This window comes from Bactrocera oleae, chromosome 2 (assembly GCF_042242935.1).
Source record: "Bactrocera oleae isolate idBacOlea1 chromosome 2, idBacOlea1, whole genome shotgun sequence".
NCBI classification, from domain to species: Eukaryota; Metazoa; Arthropoda; class Insecta; order Diptera; family Tephritidae; genus Bactrocera; species Bactrocera oleae.
The window spans coordinates 69556883-69572950 of record NC_091536.1 but is presented as its reverse complement, the minus strand read 5'-3'; the positions used below and the strand labels follow the sequence as shown (position 1 = coordinate 69572950).

General features: G+C 34.2%; 1 protein-coding gene across 3 annotated transcripts in view; it reads right to left on the bottom strand.

Moving 5' to 3' along the window:
- The window catches only part of sima (HIF-1 transcription factor component sima), a 44547-nt gene that overhangs the window by 11353 nt on the left and 17126 nt on the right, over positions 1–16068 (bottom strand). Inside the window, exon 7 of one of the 3 annotated variants that reach the window (XM_036368255.2) lies at positions 13618–13705. The exons of 1 other annotated variant lie outside the window; for it this stretch is intronic. In XM_036368255.2, coding sequence (XP_036224148.2) covers positions 13677–13705 — 29 coding nt within the window. In that variant the 3' untranslated portion in view covers positions 13618–13676. Of the gene's footprint in view, positions 1–13617; positions 13706–16068 lie in introns of those variants that run through there. One more of the 3 variants, XM_014232829.3, reaches the window with a different exon arrangement.

Here is a 16068-nt window from a genome sequence, read left to right as displayed (position 1 = left end):
CATAAATCAAGGATTTGTTTGCCAGGATTTTGAACGTGCGTTGGCTGCATTTCTGCTGGAGCAATGAAAGTATAGGTGCATGCACACATGAAATTTCACACATACATGCATGCCTTACCTCGCCTGCTTTCTGAAATCTTGTCGATCATAGTTTGTTTTGTGTTTGGCGAAGGATAAACTCGTTATGACCATCAGCTTACGGCCACTTAGGTACACACAGCAACAATGAGTGTCGAATAAGTGTATTGGAAAATATAGCAATCCTTTGCAATGCACAGGTAATTGTGATCTCTTGCAATTGCATTGACCTTTCGGACCGAGCAAAGGTTATCGAAAGCATTTATGGCCCATTAGTTCAGAAGAAAGCTTTTATCAGACAAATTATTACTAGTTCAAAGATAATTGTGAACTGCCTAGAAGTTTCATGAACCATTGAGATAATTTATAAAATTTTCAAAATTAAAAATTTAACACTATCCTAAAATATAAGCGGACAAGTATACAATATTTCACACAATTGCGTCACATGCCACGCATCAGCTTGCCATAATTTGAATTTGAAGCGAATTACTTGCGAAATTCACACGCCACGTAAACTTATTTCATAACTGCAAAACAATTTGGTTTTATGAAAATGTTACTCATACGACAGGGTACACCGCAGAGCTGCCGATTTGCATAGTACATCCATATATGCATACCATACATACCTATGTATAAATATGTTCATATGTGTGCGTTGGCTTGCGGTTCAAGCAATGCCAGCAAATGCCGAAGACATGCTTCCGTGGCACACACAAGTGTGGAATTGCATGTGACATGAAACAAATTTAACAGCAGATTTAGCTGCACATCATAATGTCAGTCAAGGGGAAAATTGCATTTTTACCTTTAGGCAAACGGCATTTGTACGTGAGCAAGCAGACTAAACGCCAATAATAAGCGGTGACTGTGTGAAAAATACTGAAACAGACTAGAAAATGAGGAAGGGAGGAAGTTGATGACTTGACACAGACAACTCTTACAAGCAAACGTATCACAAGTGTCTAAAATCGAATTAAATTTTCAAACAATGAAGATGTTTTTTTTTTTACTTAGAAACTCGACGTACAGAGCGTTCTTGCCACAAATCAATGAAAAAATTAAATGTATAGAACTTGAAACTGCATCCGCTAATGTATTTTACGAATCTAGCGCACTTTTTGCTGTTCTTATGGCTAAGGAATACAAGCACTGGAAGGAAATTAGGTAACAAAGAAACAGTAATCGTCGAGATTTCGACCCATTTTAACGCAAACGCAAAATCTTAATGGTATCGAGTCTAAAGATAGCTACGATTATGGTAAATCAACTCATATTTACATTTTGGTTGAAATTTTCAATTAATATTAATAGCTGTCAAAAGTAATTTGAACACCTTAGCATTTGTACTGTTCAATACCATTACCATTTTAATTACCGCTACCATAACAGTTACCAATACCGTTAACAACAATGTCAAGTTTGGTATTAACATTACTAGTTTTAATAACATTATAAATATCAATACAAACACCATATTTAACTGCATTACTAATATAAGTACCAAAATAGTAGTGCCATTACCATTCTAAATATTATTTTAATTAACTTTGTCAAAGCTATTATCAATACTAGTTAAAATAACATTACAAATACCAATGCTATAACCATTACTAATACAAGAGTAATAATAGCACCACTTACCAATATCAAAACAATTACCAGTATCAAATAAATTAATTTCATTAAATTGGATGTCTTTACCATTACCAATATCAGCGCAATATAGTTGTTGTTTCCAACGACAATACCGTATTAATATCACTACCAAAACTAAACAATTAATAATACCAATGACAATAATTATAAAACAGGACCATTATCAATACCAATACCCAAACAATAACCAATTGCTATTGTATGGGTATACAAACTTAAAAGTACAGCGTAATTAATATATTATCAAATTTAGTTTAAATTTTCTCTAAACTACCACCGAAATCCAATCCCAACAGAAATAAAAAAAATTACGAAAATTTAATATATGGTACTAACATATATAGTGTAATTAATTTAATACATTTAAATTCGCTCTGAACTAAAATGTTTTTATATACTTGTACATCTAAAAATGAAGGAAACTTCATAAAAACTTTTAAAAATAGAAACATAAAGAAAATAATGGTTACTGTTGGAACTTTTCAATTGCATAAATTTGACTACCAAATTGAGCTTGTTAGTTTGAAACTTTACAACTTGCAGAATCTGCAAAGTGAGGATAGATAGAACAAAAAATTACTTGGAACTTCATTAAAACAATATTTGTACAGACTGTAAAAATCAAGGAGGCAAAGCGAGAAAGCTGGGTAGACAATTAAACTAGGGCCAAAAGAATTACATTAAAAAGGCGGTGAATGAAAACATATATGTTCTACTAATTGAACTACGTGCGTATTTAAAGGTCACACCTAGGGTGATCACCTAAAAATTTTATGATTTTTGCTTATATTAAAAAAAAACAGCTACTGCATTAAATGTTTTAAAACTTTCAGAATATATTAAATCACCATTAGTGAATATACGCAATACATTTCCAAAAAAACCTCAAAAATTTACAAAATGGCGGCCCGTCAAAAATCAGTTGAATTTTATAAAAAATATATTGTTCGTTTTTGATCTGCCATTAAAAAGACTGAAATGACATTGTATGGAGAACTATATAATGAAAACGCAGAAAAAATTTTGTATGGATGGATTTGAGTATAGTATTTTTTAAGGTATCGGCTATCGAAATATGCACAAATATATAAAACCTATTTATTTTTTGACAAAAAAATACTTTAATCAGAATTTTTTTCTAAAATTTAATTTGATCACTTCCTTAAAGATTTCAATTTGGAAGTTGTCGTCGTAATCAATTCGTTTCTTTGCGCGCATCAGCCCCCGCTGCTCGCTTGCCAAATATTCAAATTTTCATTTAATTTTGTAATGAATGCAATGAAGTCCGTTCACATTATTATCAGTGTTCCGTTTTATGTGCACATTGATTCGTCTTTAGTGTATGGAAGAGAGCTAGTAGCTGAGCAAAGCAATTTGCAGCACCTGCAGTAAAGTTAGCGTTAATTAACTCAATTTAAGTACAAAAAACATTACAACGAACAGAGAGGTGCCGCCACCCCATTGCTCAGCAGTCAATATAACGGTTACGAAATTAAATAAATAATTCGCACTCCCACCCATACAAACATATTACGGACGAACTTGCTTTGGCTACTTTCGGGCGTTCGTAATGTGTTTAATAGCAATCCCAACAACACTGTTGGCAATAACAATTCGGGCGCTTTATGAAAACAACAAAAATGCCGAGCATTATGTGTACTAATTAATTGTAAAATAGAATTTGACAGCACTCTTCCGTTGGCTAGTTCCTACCGGATATTGGTAAGAGGGTCTAGATGAAACCGAAAAATATATATGACGGTAAAGCAGAGTGTATTATAGCGCTGAGGGAGGATGGCAGTAGCCGCTCAACGAATAACTAACATCGTCACTCAAATACTTTAGATTTAATTATGTAATTTATTTGGTAAAAATTTGTACCTGTGTTGCAAATTTGAAACTTTGAAGGGTTTTTTGAAGGTTAGAAATCTTGATGCATGGAAAATCCAATGAAATGTGAGTAATAAATGAAATCTAAACCAAAAATATGTATATACTCAAGAGGACTTTAGTTTCCGCTCTTCATTAGATAAATATTTTACAAAATTGAAAAAAAATCTCAGCAGACAAACGGGTAGTATTTCAAGATTTAATCGCAATAAGAATTAAGAGAAAAAAGAACGATAAATAAAACTTCGCACGCAAAGAGTAAAACGAAAGAGGAACATCAAGCTTCGCGCCAGCAACAACAAGGAGTCGCTAGAACCGGCTGGTGTAGATGTTGTTTGCAAAACTTTACACATTTTCATGCTGTAAAACACAAAACAATTAAAATCTCCGAAGAAAACTGCAACGCGTCCAATTAGACTGTTACGCTCATGCAAGGCGTTAAATGTGATAAAATCAGATGGAGAGACATAGAGAAAGAGAGTGATTTGAGGTTGGCGAGAAGTTTGTTAAGAATCAACCATAACTTGGCGAACAAACTAATTGTCGTACATTAAAACTAATAGCAAACCGGCAGGATGCAATGCTGGCACGACGAATGCAACAAGAGGTGGAGAACGACCTGCCAAGCGACTGAAATGCAAGAGCAACAATTGTTGCTAGTCAGCAGAGATTGCAACAGCGAATCGGAAGTGTACAGCAACAACGAAAAGCGCACCAACAACCACATGGACAGCAACAACAACAAAAACAACAACAACCCGCGAAAGACTTTAAAGTTAACTTTAATAGACTTGCAGCTGGTGCCTTGAGTTTATTTTATTTTTTTTTTTTTTAATATATTTTTTTAATTTTTTTTTTTTTTTTTTTGTTTTACTAGTTATTTGTTCGCTGGCATGTTGTAGCGGATGTTCGAGAGTTTAGTGGCATGAAAAATTGTAAAGCATCAACAGCAAGCAGCACATATGTGAGCGAAGTGGCGTTTGAAAAATGCACAAAAAGTCTGTAAAATGTGTAGCAACAGTTCCTGGTTGCTGCTTTTTTAATTACAGCAATTTCAAATCCTTGCCTCAGTCAAAGTTTGTAAACGTTCTGAGTTTCTCAAATAATTAACAAAAATAAAAAATTAACTTTTCTCGTTGATTTTAGAAATTTTTTATTTGGAGAGTAAGATTTGAACTCATACTTCTCACAACAACATTTTTATAACAAACGATTGCAAAATTTCTATTTAGGTTGAAAAGTATAGAAAAATCTCCACCAATAAATGTAATTACTAAATTTTTACTAATGAGCCATCTGAACTTATTCTTTCTTTGAATTTTTTTTTTACACTCAATACGTAAGTGAAAAGAAATGTTGAGTTTATTGGGAGTATCGTAAAGAAAGACTCTGAAGAACAGACGTGCCATAAAAAACTACTTCTGTTGATGAAGTTTTCATGTGTCTGCGGCAATGATAAGTATTTTTGTCATAAACAGAAGCAAATGAGTCCGGACGGAAGAAAATTACTATAAAACAAAATTGCACTCACGGAAACATGGTAGTCAGAAAGTAATTAGCGAAAGGTAGTAGCAAGTCTGGACGATAGTGGAGGAGCTCGTATTAAGTGAAAAGCGGCTAAAGAGAGCTTTTCATATATATTTATATTTATTATAATAAAGTTTTTTTATCACAATTTTCGTATGCTGAAATGAACAAGTTGGGTAATAAGTCAATGGCAATGCAACACTACTTCTCTCAACAGTAATTGAATTGTATATCTTTGCCAAATATTGAGCGACTTGCATATTTTTGTCTTAGAAAGACACTAATATTAGATAACAACATAAATTGTTGACCAATGGAAGACAGCCGTTATTTAAGGTAAAAAACACTACTTTAAATATACATAAATATACCGTTAATAAAAAAAGGTCTCAGCATAATTGATTGCAATAGTTAAGAAGCTCTTTCCTGCAATGTGGTAGTACAAGCTCAAGTGACGTTCCTAGTCGAATTCTGACAACAGTCGAATCTACAGGACCTAAACGAAATCGATTTTATATCCGGCCAAGAACTGTCAACTTCTCAGTACCCTCGACAGTATTACTGCGAATCATTTGAAACATGATTTTTACTACTACAACATAAAAAGATAATAAAAACAAGAAACCCCGACAATTTCGGCTGTGTTCAAGTTATAATACCCTTTATGGATGCATATTTTATACCACGACGGATTTGTCGTACAAAACCATACAATAGATTTACTTTCAATTTGATTATCTCGAAAAGTGTATTTTGGAAATTTAGTATTGGCGCATGATGTGTGTGAGGAACTATTCGCTTATTGTCGTTTCATTGTATTGAAAATGTATTTGTTAGATATTGCACACATTTTAACCGATTATGCGGATTCCGACACTGGAAAAATTCTCTCTTCTTTCTAAAGATTTACAATAGTTCCTTTAAATCAAAATTTCAATTCAAAAAGCAATCATGATAGCAAGCATATATGAAGCAAGAAAAGAAACTTTTCCCACAAAAACTGAGTTTAATTCAAAAAATTACTCACCGTTCTTATTTAAAAACTTTAGTATAAGCCCTTAAAGCCACGAACTGCAATAATCAACTTTAATATTTGTAGTAAAATAAATAGTCATAACCACAACCCCTAAGCAGTAATATCGATTATATGGAGGCATTTAACTGTGTCGTGGGCAGTTCAAGCACCCAAACTACGCAGCACGCACATTACTCGGAAACATTATGACATTAAAAGGAGGAAGAGGAGAAAAAGGAGGACGAGTAAGACTAAGAAATACGACATGGCATGGTATGTTGGCACTAGGCAAAACTTACCAGTCCAACAGCGTTAAAGGAAAATATTAATTAAGAATTTTAGTGTAGTCAATAGAAAAAGAATGTAACTATAAGCGTAAGCGACATTTAATTATTAGAGAAATAATTAATATATTTAAATATACATTAAAGATGTTAGTGGCACAATGTTCTGCGATGCATTGCAATTCTACTTCAAAAACGTTAACTTATTAGCTATAATACCCTTCACAAATAAAAAAGTTTCACTAAAATCGATCGGATCCCAAGAAGGATCCCACTTGGACAGCTTAAGACGCCGGTCCGTTGTGATACCTACAAAACTCCTATAATCTGGATCAAAATACCCTTACAAGTCGACGAAACGCTTTGGACAATAACTCACAACAAATTTCGTGAAGATACCTCGGTAAATAAAAAAGTTTTCCATATAAGGTCTTGGTTTTCATCGTTCAGTTTGTATGACAGCTATATGCTACAGTGGTTCGATATCGACGGTTCGGACAATCGAGCAGCTTCTCGGGGATAAAAGGACGTGAAAAAAATTCAAATCGATATCTCAAAAACTGAGGGACTAGATCGCATATATACGGACAGACGGCATGGCTAAATCAACGCAGCTCGTTACACTGATCATTTATACATACATATATATATATATATATTTATATTCTGTGACTCCGACGTCTCCTTCGGGGTGTTACAAACATCGTGTCAAACTTAATACCTATATACCCTGTTCAGGTTATAATAAATATTAACTAATTTTCACACTATATAACTCTCTGGAGGAGCAGCTTGATTGCGATAATATTTTGAGCGACAAAAGTACTCGTACGCATAACCATAAATAATTAACTCCGCACTCTCACACAGCCTCCGAGCTGTCAACGGTATTTGCTAAACTAGAGAGCTTGTCATTTAGCTGTCATTCAACTGTCGACAGCAGTATAAAATTTCACTTGAAATGAAACGAAAAATTGCATTGACGCAACGGTCTTATTGACAACCGAATTCCGAAAGGAGTAGCATACTAAATGCAGCGGCAGCGAGTAGCATAAATGAAATGAGTATTCACATAGTGACTAAGTTTATGATGCGTCTAAACGATATGCAATAAGAATATGGTGGAAAAAAGCGATGAAGACGGCGCAAAATGGAGAAACGAGAGCAGCAAAAGTGTTGCATCAAAATCGTTGCTTAAATGTTTCATGTCAATTTCAGCAGCAACGCGAGCGCAATTTCATTTGCAGATATCGTAAGCTGTCACATCATATAAAATAAGCAAAAACAAAAACAGCAAAAATAGAAAACATATAGCCACCCAACCCCACCAAAATAGCACACAGCAGGAGGCGCGCGCAACTGACAGACAGCTAAGCAGTTAGACCGGCAGTCAGGAAGCCATGCCAGCGGAAGCAACAAACGGGCATCGCTAAAGCTCGAGCTACATGCAGACAGGCAGGCAACTCACGCAGCAGACATGCATTTCCTTTTAAGCCAACACACGACCATAAAATAAGCCACGCAGCCAAACCGCACAAACAGCACTGCTATATGGACTGGGTAACGGCAATGCCTGCGGCGAGAGGGCAAGAGAGATGCATGGAAGGAAGGACACAAGTAAAACAACAAAAAAAAAACAGCAGTCAGTGGAGACAAAGCTGGAGCGTGTCCTGGGTGAATGCACTCATTGATGTGCGAAAATCAGTATGAAAATCCGATAAAATGCGAATGCATATGCCAATTTTTTACGTTTTTGGCTGCTGTCTGTTCAAATTTCGCAAACGATTTTCGAAAGGCATCTCGATGTACTGCAGACTAAAACGATTTCGTTAATAGTTGGTCCGGATGAAGAAATATTATGGAAAAATTTTATTTTTGTTGAAGACGCTTTAAAGATAAATATGAGGCTCAGGAATCGATTTCGTTGGACCAAGGAGGAGATGCGTTTAATTATATACGATTCTGTAGCTCTCGTATATTATACGACAGCCGATACTATGTACTCGAATAACCCTGGCTAAAAACCGAGAAGATATGTGGGGAAGACTATCGTTACTTATTTTTTGTCAACATTACTTATATTTAACCTTCATGAATGCGTATTTACGACAATTTTATGTGAAAAAATATATTTTGGAATATTTTCTAACCTAAAGTTTTAAATTCCATCACAGTTTAATTTGCATTTCCAAAGAGATTTTCTACCTACAATTAACCTAAAGGACATAGTGCTGAAATATACTACGGTAAAACCGAGCCGAGTATTAGACACTCAGGATACACAGTAATGGCTATTGTTTACTACATTCTCTTGACGGACTACTCACGACCAGGCTTAGAAGAGTTAAATATTTCTATGGCAAGAAAACAAAAAAGGAAAAAAGTTTAAATAAAATGAAATGGCTTTAAGCGAGTAGATTGAATAGAAAAAACACATGGTGGCTTATGGGTGAAATTTCCAACTATTGTAAGAATAAAACTAACCTTAAAATATACCACGAAGTTTTTGACAACTAGAAGGAAACTTGCGAGATCGTAAAGTATATATCTTTGTATATAAATGAACAGCGTGACGAGCTGCGTCGATTTAGACATGTCCAACTCTCTGTATTTTTGTATATACGTCAAATAGTCCTTTAGTATTTGAGATATCAACCTGAAGCTGCTAATTAGTCGGATCCACCGATATCGTACCACTATACGATATAGTTGCCATACAAACAGATCAATCAAAATCAAGTCTTTGAACTTGAAACTTGAAAACTTTTTTATTTGTCAAAATATCTTCACGAAATTTGACATAGATTACTGTCCAAGGCAACGATACCAACTTCGAATAAATTGTTTAGATCAAACCACTATAGCATATACAGCTATATAGAACCTCACATTCAAATTGAATGTTCAAAATCAAGATTTAAGATTTAATTAATTTAAGAAAAAGCACCTGTGAAGGATAACGTTTTTATTTTAGTTTTGGTATGAAGTTGCCAGATCGCGAAAGAGACAAAACGGAATGTAAGCGATAGTCCTAGCGCTGTCACTTGACATTGGGCTGTTCTCGAAACCCAAATAATTATGCTGAAAAAACTTCAGTTCAAAACTGGATTCAAAGAGTTAGAGCCAAAAAGCCCTATTTTGCAGGACATAAGTTGGAAAAAAAAGTTTTTTGTCAACGGTTACGGTCAAATTTCAATACATATGTGTATATATATGCTATATCTATGCATTTTAGAAAATTTCAATGCTGGAAATTGTATTTTTTTATATTATTATATAAATGTGTGTGTATGTCTGCACATTCAACATATTATATTCCTATTATTCCATTCAATAGTGCAAAACTGCTTTGCTATGTATGCTACATTAACTTCATTCTTTACACATACTCGAATACAGTCTCTGGCTCCTGCCGCTCCTACCGCTCCAATCACTATTTGGCAATTTTGTACTTTTCTGTTATCCCGTCAGCTATATTGCTATTCTGCGATTCAAACTTTCGCTTACGAAACGTTTTCGCGGCGAACATTTTGCTTACCTCAGCTTGTTTATACCAGTATACAAGTATATACATATATTGTATGCATGCATGTATGTGTGTATATTGGTGATTTTAGGTGACGGCTCAAATTAAACCGAGCAGCCAACCGAGCGAAGCGCAAACAAAATTCGAATGAAAGCAAAGTTAAGGTACAAAATCAGTTGTCACACACATACATACACACATACTCACAAATATTTCACCAAGTTACTTACAGAGAAAACTAAGCGTGTCCGCACAATATATGCTATAGTTGCGCTGTGAGAAAATGATGAAAACGGAAAATTAAGAAGCAAATCGAAAAAATTAAAAGCTTAGCGCAATCAGATTTGCATATGCATGGGCTGGCAACAACAACAACAAACGCATTTACCGTTTTGCCCCGTTATGCGTCTGCATTGTATGCAATTTTGTAAAAATTACATTTCCTTTCTTTCTGCTGCTTTAGAACACTGCCATTTATTTCTATCACTTCGTCTTTTGAAATTTTATGAAAAGATTTTTCGCTTCGCCGATTGATAGTTTGTGTTCTCGCTTGTGTTACAAGAAATGCGAAAATGTTTCAATTTCCATGGGGTGAGATGCGCTTTTGGTAGTAATTTATGGAAATCAGTTGCTTATTGCATACTTTCGGGCGTAGCACATTTGAAATTTTGTTGAATCGGAGCTGTGGTGTTGCAACGAACAGTTTTAACAAGATATGTGTTTAGAAAAAAAATTTCCAACAAAAAAGTTTTAAAAAATATCTGAAAAACAAGAAAAAAAAAACGCTAACTTTGGTGCCACCAAAGTTATAACACCCTTCACAAATACAAAAGATTCCTTACAAGAACTTGATTTTGATCATTCAGTTTGTATGGCAGCTATATGCTATGGTGATTCGATCTGCAAAATTCTGCTTCGAAGATTGCACCATTGCCTTGGACGATAACCTATACCGAATTTTGTGCAGTTATCTCGCATAAAAAAGTATTTCATACAAGTACTCGATTCTGACAGACGTGGGGTAAATTTCAGATGGATATCTGAAAAATTGAGGGATTAGTTCGCATATATACAGACAGACATGGCTAAATCGACTCGTCAAAAGAAAAAAAATTATATTGTAGATGAGAGATCATTTAACTTATTTACATCTTAGCACAATGTTATAGTGTGAGGTGAAGTTTACTGACACAAATTAGATTTTCAAATAAGTTTTAGGCTACCTTTAGTGGCCAGCTAAGCTAGTTAGCTTCCAACACAGAATCTAGCACCATTCAGAACCATGTTACAAGAATGATGAGACCTTAGATGGACGTATATATATTTATATATATATATTCCACAGTTGAGAAATTAATGAATGAATTGTGATTCCATGTGGTGAATTTTGTGGATGACTATTCTGTAGGTCAACTTTACTAACCTGATTGTTTGACTTCGAAAAGTTGGTGAAAATGTGAACCAGGCCTCAGTTTTTAAAATATCGATATGAAAATGTGAACGCACCCTTTTCTGGCTGCTCATTTGTCGGAACCGGCGATATCGGACAACTATAGCATATGACTGCCTTACAAACTGAACGATCAAAGTAAAGTCTTTGTGAGGTAAACTTTTTTGTTTGACAGAATATTTTAACGTGATTTGGCATAGATTATTGTCTAAGACCACATCACAATCTCCGAATAAATTTTTCAGAGCGGACCACTATAGCATATAGCTGAAACACAAACTGACCCATCAGTTAATGATCAGATAATGATCTTAATGAAAATCTTCATAAAATATCTTTTTTTCCTGTATTAAGTAAGAAATGCACTCATCAAGGGTATTATGGCCTTGGTGCAGCCGAGATCTTTGATTTGATTTGTATCTGCAAATGTATCAGTTTTCTGAACTTCATAGCAGACAATTAAATATTGCTAACAATTTGATTTCTTTTAAAAATTGAAAACTGATATTTGATACTATAAATGCACAGGGGGTTATTCTGAATTTCGGTAATCATTATATAATATTATATATATATGTGTGAATGTACCAGCTCAATTTACTAACAAAAGGTTTCGTTTCGTGGTTTTTAAATGAATTGCTCATTATACATTAAATAACTAACATTGCCCACTCCCTCAAGGTGAAGACACATTGCCAACAACTAAATTTGACTGCAAGCATTTTCGACAGAGCTTACATATTTATAAAGCAACCAGTTTACCATATATGCTTAATACAAAGAAAAACTTTAATACATACAATACTAGTTAGCTATAAACTACAATACATATAAAACACATTTTAGACAAAAAATTTATCAAAATTAAAGTAAAAATAAAAAATATAAGAACACAGAAATAAATACAAGTAAAAGAAAAAAAATCTAAAAATCACGAAATATTTAAAATCGTACGCCCGAAGGGAATTAATGTACAGAATTAAAAGATAAAATTTCATGGCACACAAAGTCAAGTCAAAACGTGTCGGCCAAAAGCAAGCGGTGCAAAGAAAAAGAAGACAAGTTGAGAAAACATTGAAATGGCAATAAAATTGAATGTAATTCACTTTCCTAAATGTGTCGTATATTATTGACTTACAGCAATTGAGTTGCAGCACATTTAGCAATTTCTATAGAAAGACATTGTGATTGTGAATCCCCATTTGCGCGGCACAAGAGCGCCATCCGCATTGGCATGGCAATGTTCGACTCATTTATTAACGCAAAAATTGCAGTTAACTGGCAACGTAATGCAATGGACAAGTCATTTCAACAATTGTGTAACGTGACAATGAACAGCAATTGCCAGACAAATGCGGTGCAGTGAAGTTGCGAAAAGGATCAAAACGGTGTATAAGACGACTGCAGCAGGAAGATAAGCGCGCAGCAAAGAAACGTCAATGAATGTGGCAAGTGGAGGTTGTAGGTGATGCAGTGCGCTTATAAGCGCATACAACAGCATGCGGCAAGTGCTGAAAGCTGCTGTTACCGGCGTGTGACTGCTAATTGTAATGCTGCTTGCATGTCGCGTATCTACATATGTGTGTAAGAAACATATGTCACAACAGCTACGTGCTGTCAATTGGCTAGCATAACCTGGAAGTTAACTCAATATAAAAACAAGCAAATATATACACACACACAATCAATAGGGCAATGTGCGCTAAAAATTTTAAAAACTGACTTCGTAGAGGCATTTTCGTTATCTACTAATGGAAAAAAAACATTTCTTTTTTGGATATTTAAGATAGTAAACTTTAAGTGCAGTGTGTGTAGATTGAGTAAAATTTCGAAAAAACAAAATCAAATTTCTGAAATTATTGTTGTTTGACGTAAGTGGAAAGTGAATAGAGCTAAGGAGCAGCTGATATACATTATAAATAGCTGTCTTCGATTCACCAAGCGTTAGAGAGTAGCGAATCGAACAAACTGTAGCAGCTGTTCAAACAGCTTGACTATACTTGCGGTGCAACTTAGAGCTAACAGGTTCGCTAACGCTTGCGTAATTGTGTTGCGCTTCTCTCTTTGCTGGCAAAATGCTTCTTTCCATGCCAAATAATATTTTATTAAATTAAAGGCTTAATTTAGAATAACCTGCATTAATTTGTTTTATCTAAAAAAAAAATAAATTACATTTTATGTTTTTAAACCCAATAACAATCCTTTGTATCTTCGTACTAGAGCGTATTTTGTGACTTGAGTGATTCATAATAGTAAAGCTGGTCCAAAATCTTCTAAAATAAAAATTGGTAGCATTAAAGAAAGCGGTTATACCACGTTAATGAGTTAGTTGTATGCTCTGTTGAATCGAAATCTACTCGCTAACTTAAATGTATTAATTTAAATGTTTGTCAAGAGAGTAGCGCTCGAAGATAGCAAGCAGAGAAATGAGGAATCGAAGACGGCTAATATATGTTCATAATAAAAAAACTCGCAAATATTAATTTTTTTTTTGTTTTTAAATACATTAAAAAGCAGTGTTTCCTACTGTTTCGTTGCTTCAAATTGCACGTGGCACATTTCTCTTCTGATTTCAACAATCTTTTTCTTTCTTTAAGTAGTAAATGCAATAATGCATCACATTTTATTAGACTTTGCTAACTATTATTCATAATTCTTGTAATATAATTAGATTTATAGCCAGCGACTGTATTATTTACCTTATGAATGAGAGAGTGCAAGCGCAATAAGTTTAAGACTTCACTACCGACTAATTCAATATGTGAGCAAAACACGTAATTTTCATTCATCATCATAAGTCATCGCAATGTCTTGCAGGTGAAGTGCAATACACTTGGCCCAAAGCAACAAATAAAAAAGACATATAATCAAATAAATATAAGAATGTAGTTTTTCGTACTTTCCAAAGGTAAGCTAGCTGCATCCTTCCTTATTTATTTGCTAGCTGTTAGAACTCTTCAGCAGCAAACAAACAATAGCACAAAGGATAAAGGAAAAGCCATTAATTAAGCGCGAAATAACCCAGTAGCTAAAAGTTTGTTAAGCTCACTGTCAAATAAAGTGGAGATAAAGTAAAATTATTAAATTTAAGATTTAAAAAGAGAAAGATTTCTTTAGAAAATATGTATTTTTTAATATAGACTACTTTGTTGAGTTTTTTTTATAACCTACATAGAAGTTTGTAACACCCAGAACTCAACGTCAGAGACCCTATAAAGTATATATGTATGTATGTGCATAAGTAATCATCGTGACGAATTTATTCGACTTATTCTTGTCCGCCTCACTGTTGTTATTTATATGCGCGAACTAGTCCCTCATTTTTAAGCTATCGATCTGAAATTTTGTATACGTCCTTTTCACCCCAAGAAAATGCTTATCCGTCGAAACCGCCGATATCGGACCACGTTAGCATATAGCTGCCATACAAACTAACTAATCGGAATCAAGTGTTTGTATGGAAAACTCTTTCATTGGACGAGGTATCTTCGCGAAATTTACAACGGATTATTTTCCAAGGCAACGGTACAATCTCCGAAGAATTTTTAGATCGGACTACTATAGCATATAGCTGTCATACAAACTGACGAACAAAACGAAGATAAAGTTATTTTCTTTCTGTGAAGAGTATTACATCTTCGGTGTAGCCGAAGTTAAAATTTTTTTTTGTTTCGATGGAGTTATTATTTTTATAACAGCGTAAAATATCCACAAATATCTAGTTTGTATCACTAAGAAAAGAACCGCTCACGGATATATTTTTTATAATCCTTACTGTAGCAATGAGTGCTTTTGCATTACATGTGTACTACATAGAAAGTTCGTAATATACATATAAAAAACCTATCTTCACTATCTAAAAGATAAACATTCATACATTTGCATAACTCTCTAATATATTTGCTATACCTAGCATGGAAGTAAGTATGAATTAAGCAATTAATTACCCTATCAATGTCAATTTATTACATTTCCTGCTGGGGAAACAACATCCTTACTTCCTTTCGTTTAATTCAAGCAGCTTTGCCAGCGATGCCATCTCTCACAAAGTTGCATTTCACAAATAAAGCCGTAAACGAGATACGAAACAGAACTGTATTGCATTTATGTAGGTGTATGTATACCTGCGTATAGCGGCATTTCCACAAACTCTCCTGTTTACAATTCAAACTCACGTCCATTTTCCAACGCTGCTAGACAGCGAACTCCCAAAGCAAGTCATGAGGATTTCGCATTAAAGTTTATTTATTTATATAGAGTGAATGGCATAGAGCATTCTATATGTATATATATATATATGTACTTCCATTTTATGGACTTAATGAAATATACTAATTCTCGCATAAACGCATACGAACAAGTGTTGTTGTTGTTTATGAGTTGAGACAAAAGTATGCTCCGACTAGCCAACTCTTCGGATGTAGACAGGAAGATTGTAAGGAACTTTTAATAAACACATTTCAAACACGTTTACATAGCTACATACATACATATTTATAAAGATTCCAAAAGCACTTTTACTAGCGATGCGGATGCATTAATATTTGTCTACAGGTGTTGAGGATAGTGAGTTGTTGAGGTTCTCAATTTAAGCGAAGAAACTTCTAAGTATTCGTTCTAGCTATTTTAAAGGTAA